The following is an 11481-nucleotide window of genomic DNA, read 5'->3' on the forward strand; positions in this document are numbered from 1 at the left end:
AAGTACGGAGAATGTTCCCACGGATATCCCTTTCATGTTCACAGTGACATTTACTTATCTATATTTATATCAATATCTACGTAATAATTATCAGTCAAAACGTTTACCTTTTGTTGATTTTACCTCGTCATGCCACGTGGTTACATAAGTAAATGTCAAATTAACATTTTAAGAACTCAAACAAAAAACTACCTTTTTGTTTGGTGGTTTTATGCCAAACGTTTTGATTTTATTAGTTTGGTAGTTGTTTAGTTATCTGTTTTATTAGTTTGGTAGTTGTTTAGTTATCTGTATTTATTTTCTTCTTTTTCTTTTTCTTTGGCTCTTTTCCTACTAAACTTTATAAAAAAATAACCAACGTTTCACTCTCTTGGGCAGTAGTTACAAATATACAATATTTTTTTATATCTCTCTCTATGAACTTCTTTCCACCTCTCTCTCCCTCTCTCCAAAATTTATTTCCTGTTGAAAATTTTGAAACAAATTTATCCAGAAAAGTTTTTTTTCTCTTATTTGCAATAGGACTTCTCTTTTAGATGATGCCAGCCAACAAAGCGCCGCCAAATCAACTTTAAAGGTCAGATACCTTTTCTCATATGTATGGTAAAGAAAAATTGGGTACAAATTAAGACTACAGGTGAATTATAGGGGTGACAATAGGATATATCAAGTAGTATAGTATTTGTATCAAAAACTCATAGATATAAATGAAAATCATCAATTAATGACTTAAGAAATCAATTGATTCTATTAAGGAAAAAAATCCACTAAATGAAATTGCCAAATTAAGCCCATCTTATACCCCAAACCAACAGATACATTGAAAGATTCGTTGTTTTTTTTTTTTTTTTTAAAAAAAGACCTGAACAGCACCTTATCACCACCATGAAATCTATCAAATGTTGACATGAATGCTTCTGCAAAATATTTTGAAAAAATAAAATAAAATAATAAAAAGAAAAAGAAAGGAGCATGGTGAAAATGCAATGGTTCTGCAAGATTTTTTGTAAAAAAATAACATGTAGTTGTGTAGGATTGGGAAAATAAAAGATAAGGCATTCTGAAAGTAAAATGAATAAATGTGTGGATGAGAGCAATTGAAGATTGAAGTAAAATAAATAACAAAGAGATAAAAATGAGAGAGTTTGAAAAAGGTGGAGAAGAAAAATAATTAGAAGAGAAAGAAGGGAAAAACGGAATGTACTTGTGCCGTAGAGCAATTTGAAAAGTATGAGGAAATTAAAACTTTTTTTTGGATGATAGATGTTTAAAAAAAAAAAAAAAAAAAAAAAAAAAAACTCCAAAGTGGTAAAGATGAGAGGATTTGAAAACGAAGAGAAGGAAAAAAAAAAAAAAAAAAAAAATAGAAGGGAAAAACGGAATGGACTTGAGCAATTTGAAAAGTATGAGGAATTTAAAAATTTTTTTTACCAACCACTTTCTGAACCTCATGTCACTTACTTTTCAATGGTTTTGATATACTTTTTTGAAATTATTAAATAAGTTCAGTTATATTAGATTATCTACATTATTTTCTATTACATATTAATAACTTATCTCTCAAAAAAATTAATAACTTAACCATACTTATTATGGAGATCCTACTCTCATTTTTAGATAAACAACCGCAAACTTTATTACTTCCACTCTAGGTTTGTTAACAATTTCTTTAGTTTTTTTTTTTTTTTAATATTATTTCTATTGCATATGATTTTTAAGTATTGTGAATAATTATTAATTTCATGTTTAGCATAAATTTTAGGTATAACAAACTATTACAGATAGCAAAGAATACCAAATTATTATTGGTGTTGGACTTATCATGTATTATTGGTATTAGATATTTTTCCTATTAAATTGTAACTTTTATTTTCAATTGATCATAACTTTAAACAAAATGAAAATTTAAAATTTTTGTATGACTATTCCGTGCATCGCACGAGTTAGCGACTAATAATAACTAATAGCCGAAACATTTGACTTTTTGTTGATTATTCTTCATTGTGCCACGTGGCTACATAAATTATTGACACATTTACTTTAAAACACTAAACAATTGTATCTTTTTCTCTAATAGCCGAAACATTTGACTTTTGTTTGACCATTTATTAAAAAAAAAAATGCCACAGAAAGGGGCAAAATTTGCTTAATAGTACTTTTTTAGGAAAAAAAATTGGGTGAATAGCATATGTTTGAAGTTATTTAGTTAGTTAGACTGTTTTTGGAAGTCGAGTTTAGCAAACTCAACTTTGGGCTAGAAGTTGAGTTTAACAAACTCGACTTCCAAGCAATATGGATGCATCCTACTTAACCCAAACTCGAGTTTGCTAGACTTGACTTCCAAAAACAGTCTAACTAACTAAATAACTTCTTTCGTGTACTGCTTTCCTAAAATTTTTATAAAAACATACTATTTGGCAAATTTTGCCCAACAAGAGATATTACTATTTGATTGGTTCATTGCTCCTTCCCACAAACCACTATTTTTTGTTCATATCTTACACAGGCATAGCCTCTCTCCACACATATTCAAAATCTCACACAAACACCGATCACTCCAATCCTATTCAAGTCCTCACACAACCCCCGTCTCTCTCAACTTTCAATGTCTCTGCAATTTAAGGTCAGATAAGTAACAATTTTGAAGTTAGGGTTCCAAATTTCTTCAAAGTAAATATTCTAATTTGTTCTTGTATTGTCTAAGATCAGGGTTTGCTATCAACTACGGATTTAAACGATGTTGGCTTCGTTGAACCTGGGGAAACCCTATAAAAGATCATATTCTATGTGGGCTTCATTTCTAGTTTTAAACCAACAACCAACAACAAGTGCAATAGCAAATACCAGCTCAAGCAAAGGTTCCAACTCAGGCAAACGACCCTTAATTAGTATTGATGGTTAATCACTAACTTGGTATGATTCTACCTTTAGCCCCTTACTTACTAGTTGGTCTTGTATTTGGTGCTAATGTATTGTTTGTTGAATATTTTTTTGTCTATTGTAGGTGGATGGTCATTTATTTTGTAAAGAAGGCAGTTTTTTAAGAATATTTTGGAAGCTTTTTTGGATATATTGCTTTTCTAAGTTCTAACAATACTTAATTGTCAATGCTTATAGAAAAGAAATCTTAGTTCATAGGTTTTCTTTTCTATTAGTTATAGACTTATTAACTATAGAGTAATCATTCAATGCTTTGGAAAAGCTATTTTTTGGAAATACCTATGTTATTTCATTATTGTAACTAATTATATTGCTAGGAACATTGTATAACTAGCAAGCTTCTGCCTTATGGTTTACTACCCGAAAAAGTTGCAGTAACTGCCTCTATGGTTCTAAGTAAATATATTCATTAATTGGAATATTGCAGTATACTATTATTTGTTGTGATTTATTTGTTGCTGGAAATATTATTTATTGTGGTTGGCAGGTTTAATAGGTGTTGAGCTACTAGCTTACTGCCTAGGTGCTTCTTATGTTGCTTAACATATCACAAATGGTAAAATTAGGGTTTTTGTAGGTTGTGTTTTGCTATCTTTAGTCTATTTTGTTGTGTTTATTTTTTTTAGTTAATGTGAGAAAGATTATATATTTGGATTGATATATACTGCTTAGGTGCTTCTATTGTTTTGGAGATCACAAGTGATAAAACAAGTAGGCTTTTTGGGTGTGTTGTGTTGTGTTAGTTTGTCCAGGTTTAAATTTGTGAAAATTTATGAGAAACTACAAGATTATATTGGGTTTGATATGTCCTGAAGGCCCAACAGGTCTAGTGTAGTTCATAATATAAGCTAAGCTTGAAGGCCCATTTTAAAATAAATTAAGTAAAAAGAGGCCCAACTTGAAATATATAGGGAATTCAAAAAAATCTGAAATCAATATGGTTTATTAAACTGCCAAACCAAGTAATTTGGGCTAAAAAGGCCCAAAAAAATGAATTTACGATAATTTTAACTATGTCCAAAATTTCGGCCCAATCTAAGGCCCAAACCCGACAAATTGACAACTCCAACCAAGCCAACTAATTACCCAAAACTTCAGATCCAACTTGAATATTTGGTTGAATATGGATTCGAAACTCAACAACCCTATCCAATCAGGTCGAGTTCAGTTTGGGCCTTAAACTGACTCGGCTCAACCCGTGGACAGCACAATCAATACATTTTTATCTTTACTAATATAGAAGAAAAAACTTAGGTAGTCCCAGAGCACTGTTTCGAGACTACTAAAAATTGTCTGTTCCTTTGATACTGTAAGTTAGACAACTAGAGTGGTATTTATGGACAAAAAGACATTATGCCCTTTTCACCCAAATTATATAACCTTATACCTCCATTCCCAAACTAAATAGGGAAATGCTCCTATTTTGTAACTCGATTTTCTCAAAATCGAGTTTTTTTAAAAAAAAATAATAATCCTGGAGCCCTATAGTAACCTTTTTAAGGACCTATAATGACATTTTGTAACTCGATTTCATGGAGCCCGAGTTAGAAAACACCACTATAGGTCCTTAAAAATGTCACTATAGGGCTTAACTCGATTTTGAGAAAGTCGAGTTTCAAAAGAGGGACATTTCCCTAATTAATTTGGGAAGGGAATATAAGGCTATATAATTTGAGTGAAAAGGGCATAAGGCAATTTTGTCCTGATATTTATTACAAAGTCTAAAGAAATCACAAAGAGAAAAAAAGTAGGCTCCTAGATAGGGGAGTGATTCCCTACATAGGGATATTGGAAAGTTTCATTGTTTTTGTATGTTAGGAAGCTTTTCCTTAGCTATATTTGTTTGCAAATATTTCAGTGTAGTAAAGTGATTGGCTGCTTGGGAGTAATAGTTATAGCTAAATTGATTTTTTTTTTTTTTTTGGTAAATGAATCAAATTTTTTTTTTTTTTTTGGTAAATCAAATTTTATTTTTATTTTTTTAGAAAAAAAAAAAAACTAATCACTAAATACACAAACTTCATTTTTTAGAGAGGCAGTAGCACATGTTGGGTCCCTAGCAGTGGCTTGTGTAAGCCTGAAAGGTCGAGATCGCCCATCACCGATTGAGATTGTAAATAACCTAATGTGTGTGTGGGTACAGGTTATCGCTGATTAAACCAACTGAACAACTTGTAGATTCATCTAAAAGTTGATGTTTTTTTTTTTTAATTTTTTTTTTATTATGGTACAATTACTTGATTTAAAAACTTGAATGTCATTGATACGATGCCGTTTGGCCTAGGAACTACTGGGCAAGTATAACAACTTGAAGATTTTGACAGTCCTAATACAATCTTAATTTTTATGAATTTGCACTTTGGGATTTGGTACAAGAGGCAGGTTTAGCATAGACAAGTTTTGATTGATTTCCTTTTTGTTCTGAGATTTGGGGTTCAATTATTTCATTGTGGATTGACTGGGGAGATACCTTATTGGTCAGTTGGATGAATTTGCTCTTTGGAGCTCTATTTTGGTTTACTCAAGCACATTCTTTATTCATACTGCTTAATGTTATGAGTTTTGAGGTTCAAATGATTTGAATTTGGTTGATTGAGATACCATCCTGAAAAATAGACCTTTAAAAAAATAATAAATAAAGCCATTTTACGTTGTCTTTTGTGGCATCCTTCACGTAAGTATTATTACTACACTTGATATCATGAGACTATAGGTTCAATTAGTGAATTCAGCACATATAATTTTCTGTTCTAAATACTTTGAATATCACCCTGCGGCATTCTGTCTTGAGGCATAGATCTTTTCTTCTCTGTTTTTTCTTTTTTTTCCCCACCCTTTTGATAAGTTCTAAATTCATGGTTAAAAGTCCCCAAGTACTGGAATTTCAAGGTAGTTAGAGAAGTGGATATAGTGTGATAAAATAGTTCAGAAACTTTGGTTTGTTTAGATAAATTGGTTCTTATAGGTCAGACCGTTAAAGGTTTTTTTCTGAAAATTTTTTGGTACTTACAGGCTTACCGCCATTGTTGAAGGCTGAAACCTCAACCACCGTGAGACGCTATCAAACTTGAGATTGCACCCCCATCTTCCTGTTCTTCTTCTCTGTCTTGCTCGCACTCTTTCTCCTTTCTCACTCTGTGTTTTTGACGATACTGTATCGACATTTTCTCCGCTAAAGTCTTCTTTTATATTTGGTAAATGGAGTCTCCTTTTTCTGCTGCTTCAACTCAGCCACTAATATAAATGGAGTTTCAGATAACTTTTTGAAAACAGCACTTAAAAGTTAAAACACAGATCTCGTAATACTTTTTAAGGCTTGAATACCTGATATACCCTCACGCATTTGCTAAATGACAAAATCACCAGCCAGCAAATAACCTCAACAAAATCACCAGCCTACACTGTGCTCAAGGTCTCAGGCGGATGTTGGAACAGCAGTGGAGAATGTTGATACAACCAAAAAGAGCTCAATCTTTGCAGTATTGAAAATGGAAATAAGAGAGCACCACTCGCAGGGACAACATGTCCATTTGCTCTTTTTTCCATGTTTGCAATAACAAGTTGTCCGTATGAAGGAAATCTCTGGTTACTCTCTCTGCTATCTCTTTTTCACATTCATTACTTGTGGTTGATATTAGCTTTGGGGAAAGAGAAAGTAACTGGGGTTATTTTAATTTAATTGTTGCTTTTGATAATAATATTTTTTTATTTAAAGAAAAAGCTAGAGGGGTAGTGAATATTATTATTATTATTACTATTTTCATGAGCTATTTCAGATATGCTAGAATAATATCATCAAAATTAAGTCTTTTCCAGTCCTTTTTGGTAATTTGCACCAAAACAAAAATTTTAGACTAATACTATACACGAATTTTACCAAACATTTTAATATAATTTTTAAAATTGTGTTTTCCAAACGCACATTTTAAAATCGTTATTTTTAAAAACGCTCATTTTTTATATTTGCTTTACTGTCAACCACCAATGCTTTACTGTCAACCACTTTTAACTTTTGTGTTTAACTCATTTTTAAATAGGCGGGCGTCCTAGTTAGATTTTTTGAGTTGTATTTTAATGGTGTATGTCTTGTCCATGGGCTCAGGCTAGTTGATCAACTTATTGTAGCCCATTGACCCTCTTATGATTTTACTTTCTCTTTTAATAAAATGATTCTACTTGTTTCAGTCCCCCAAAAAAAATAGGCGGGCATCCTATAGGATTCCTTCTTCTTTTTTTTTTCTTTTTTTCTTTTTAAATTCATAAATGGTGGACTATTCAAATGAGCTTGGGCATAAAACTTTTTTTTGATTGGATTGTCAAATAGGCTTGGTCATGGACAAACAGACCAATTTCTTCCTTTAACCATTTTATGGGTCTCATAAATTAAAAAAAAAAATTATTGTGTACTCAAATGAGATTTGTCATTACTTAAGAGTTCCAACAAAATTGTTAAGTGTATATATATAAAAAAATTATTTATCCTTATTTTAGTTAAAATTTTTATTTATACTAATTTAATATATTTATTTATATTTAAATAATTATTAAATTAATTATAACGTTATCACGGTTCGACTTCAATTCGACCTTAAAAACTTTGAACCTCTCTCTTTTACGGTTTAATGAACGATCTGGGTCTGAAAACCTTGTAGATAATAACGATGGTGTGAATCTCAACTGTATAAGCATTATGGTGCTTCATTGACTTCCTATATGGGTAGCTTTGTATGAATATAGTTTTCCTTGATTCATACTATTAGGAGTTGAGATTGTGTGTTAAATAATCGTATGCAAAAACCCACTTTCATATCATTGCATTTTGAGAAAATTTACATGAGCTCACATGCTATTATACCTTTCTATGAATCAATCATTGCATGTTTGAGAAAATTTACATGGGGGGGGGGGGGGGGGGGGAAGGGATTAGGTAACAGCAGCGCCTTAGCTCCAAAATCTTGGAGTGGCAGCATTTTAAACCAAACAGAATGGCGGATTGAGGCCAAGAATGGAAGACTTTAATAGAGCTTTACTAGCCAAGATTGGCTGGTCACTAGCAACAAATCAAGACAAAGCTTGGGTTCACACGTTGAATGCCAGGCTTGTCTATTGCGCCTCAGTTGTGCTACATGATGTCTACGTATTTTTAAAAATATATATATATCAGTATCACAATTTTTTTTTAATCTGGTATTTTTTTCTTTTTAATATATTATTTTAACCAATTTAATAAATCATATCTTTTATATATAAAAATATATAGATAGAGAAAGAAGCTAAAATAAAGTAAAAAAATTGTGTTGTGTCACATTTAAATGTGTCAAATTTTTTCATATATATTAAAAAAAAATATATTTCTTATATACTTCTATATAAAATATATATATATATATATTTATATTTATTATGTAGTAATTACATAAGAATAAATTTATATAAACTATATTTTTATCCTCTTTTTTTTTTTTTTTTATAAACAAAAAAAAAAAAAAAAGTTTTCTATTCCTTTATTTTTACACATTTTTTATTTCCTCAGCAAACACCCCCCCCCCCCCCCCATGTTTTCTTCTTTCTTTGATATGCTGCTGCTTCTAACAAATTAACATGGCCAAAACAGTTTAATGAAGAAATAAGTTCTGCTAAATTATGGATGCACATCTTATTGTCATCTGTTCGCTGTTTCGAAAAGCATTGTACATATAAGTGACAGAAGTTACTGCGACTAGTTGCATATCCATGAACGAAGCAACTTTTCTTTCTTTTTCTTGGTGGATAATCAAGGGAAAGATTTATTGAGAACAAGTTGCCAAAACACCATTTCATTATCCTAAACAGAGAATCTACATGACCTACGAAAGTCTATACATATAGTCGCCGTTTACAACAAATTTCTTTGTTCTCATCAGTACAAGGGAATGATCCATTGAACTGAATAAGTTTGACAAACACGATGGTTAAGAAATCTGCAAGAAATAAATGCAAACACAAACCAATAAACTGTTGAGCAAAAGATCCCAAGAAAGTAGATTGACGGTGGTAGTGAGACGACCAAAAATTAAGAGAAGCATCCAGTTCTTGGAATGAACCAATTTGGACTAACCCAAGTAAAGCCACCATAGTTGGCCATAAGTAATTGTAAGTTCATGTAGCCACAGCCTCCATAAACTCTGCATCCTCTCCCATAGCCTCTAGAGTCTCAGGCAAAAGGCAAGCTTCAAAATCAATGCTACCCTCCTTACCAGGAAACACAAGTAACCGCCCATCAAATTTAGTCCCAGCACCGCTTCGCAATGCCATGGGTTTTCCCCAACCAAAGTCATTACCATACACGTTGTGCCGTGGGGAGCTTCCTAAGAGCAAGGTGTTACTTATGGGGCCACTAAAGTTCACCATCCAAGGATTTTTCACCCATTCATCTAAGAACTTTCTCACGTCATGTGGCGTCTTTGAAGCAAGCGCATCGTTTATGCGCCAAGCCGCCCAGCCGAGTCCATGATCTAACAGTTCCCCTGCTGTGCTTGTGACACTCTCCGAGTCCACCGCATTCCCGAAGTGCTGTTTTGGCAATGGAGGCTGCATCCTTTGCCTTGTACCCATAGCAATCGTGCACTTAACCTCTTCATCAGCCTCCAGACACCGACTGCGAGTCACAGATCGCCAAAAATGACCCAAGAGTGCTTGCAGAGATGAGATCCTATCGGTGCCCATTTCATTGTTGGCCTTTGCTTTAAGTTCAGCAATTTTTTCTTTTGTAAAGTGAAAATACCTTTGTTTCAGCGGAGGAGGGACCCACTTCTGAGTCTTTTCTTCAAGGATATTTGGTATATGAACCGGAAAGTTGATGATTCCGTCAAAATGGCTACGTCCAAATAAGGGATGCGGTTGCAATTTCTCGCAAGTGCCTCGAGAAATCTCAGACCAAGTATTAAAGAAATGCCAGAACGTGGTTCCATCACAAACCGCATGGTTTAGAGTGCAACCGATGAAGATGCAGTCAACAAGCTCAGTTACTTGCACTGACAGCAACGGCTTGGAAATGCCCTCGCAGTTCAGAACACCGTTCATAAGAAAGAAGGAATCGACAATCTGGGGGAGATAGATAGGCTCAAGGATATCAGCCATAGTAGTACCATCTGCAGCTGCATGGACGAACTGGGCTCCATGGTTATTGCAGTCAATGAAGAAGGAGGTGGTGTTATCTTCACTGTTCTCAATCATGGCAAGACGCCCAGCAAGGGGATAGAATACATCCAGTGTGCGGGAGAGAGAGGATTGTAGGTGATGAATCACATTGTTTTCTTCAAGTTGTTGCTCCTGTGAAGTTGTAGGTTTCAGAAAGATGAGAACCCTTTGAATAGGACCGTATGTGAGGAAGCGGAGATCCCATGGAGTTAAATCGATTCTTCTGGTTGAGTAATTGTTACTGGTGGGTCGGATAGTACTGGTGGAAAGAACGTGAACCATGTTGAAATTTGATTTCTACGCACAGAAGTGTAGGACTTTACTAAGAAACACTGCAGGCCGAATCTCATCAAACACTAGCGTATGATCATGCCCAGGTTGCCATTTATGGCCTAAGATCGAGCTAAGTTGCGCAGTGGGGGTTGACAGGATGACGAGGCCTTCTAGCAATGAATAAATAAATAAATAATTCTAGTACAATAATTTTTGACATGACCTTCTACCAGAGAGTGAGCAGTTAATTTATATAAATTTAATAGACAGCCTGACATTGCAACCTAAAAGAATGGTAGTAAGGATTATGACATTTTATGTGATATTAAAATTATTTAAAATAAAAAATTATATTTATGTCAATTAAGTTTAAAATTTATTTATATTAGATGGTTATATAAAATTATATAAAAAAATATTATTGGTAAAAATATTTTAATATTTTAATAAAATATAATGAAAAATAGATGATTTAATATAGAATACATTAGAAAAATATCTTTTGCAAAATAAAAAACATAAATTCTTGTACTAAAATGCAATTAACAATCAATGGGAGTCACTAATGTTCACTAACGTGATAATTGAGTAATGGCACTATGAGGATTTGTTGGCAAATAAAAAAATATGATAAATAAAATTTGACAAGTGCATTAAGAACATAAAGAAAATGTAATTTAATAGTTAGATTTTTAAAATATATAAAAATATATATTTTATTGAGTAAGATTATAGTGTTAAGCTGCAACTAATTTTGAAACTAAAATAAAAAAAATAAAAAAATAAAAAAAAAAAGAAAGAGAATAATAATGTTCCAAATTTTTTTAAAGAGAGAATAATGATGTTCCAAATTTTTTATTTGGTTGTTGTGCGTTCTTGAGTGTTCTTATTTTTTAAAAGAAACAATGGACTCTTGAGTGTTGGGCTGTGTATTTTGGATCTGTGGTGGGACCGTTTGTGCTAGCTTTTTAATAAAGCTGAGTTAGTTTGTGTATTACATAATTTTTACGGTCTATAATGGCGCTTGTCTTCGGCCGATTGTGATGAAGATTTGTCGGTTCTCGGTTGGAGCTACAACAAAGGATAAAA

General features: G+C 32.6%; 1 protein-coding gene across 1 annotated transcript; it reads right to left on the reverse strand.

Annotated features, from left to right (window-relative positions):
- Nucleotides 1-8701: 8701 nt before the first annotated feature.
- LOC115978141 (uncharacterized acetyltransferase At3g50280-like) lies at nucleotides 8702-10565 on the reverse strand. Its single transcript, XM_031100166.1, has one exon. The coding sequence runs from the start codon at nucleotides 10399-10401 to the stop codon at nucleotides 9079-9081; it is 1323 nt and encodes a 440-aa protein (XP_030956026.1). The 5' UTR covers nucleotides 10402-10565; the 3' UTR covers nucleotides 8702-9078.
- Between the last annotated feature and the right edge of the window lie 916 nt (nucleotides 10566-11481).

This window comes from Quercus lobata, chromosome 2 (genome assembly GCF_001633185.2).
Source record: "Quercus lobata isolate SW786 chromosome 2, ValleyOak3.0 Primary Assembly, whole genome shotgun sequence".
NCBI classification, from domain to species: Eukaryota; Viridiplantae; Streptophyta; class Magnoliopsida; order Fagales; family Fagaceae; genus Quercus; species Quercus lobata.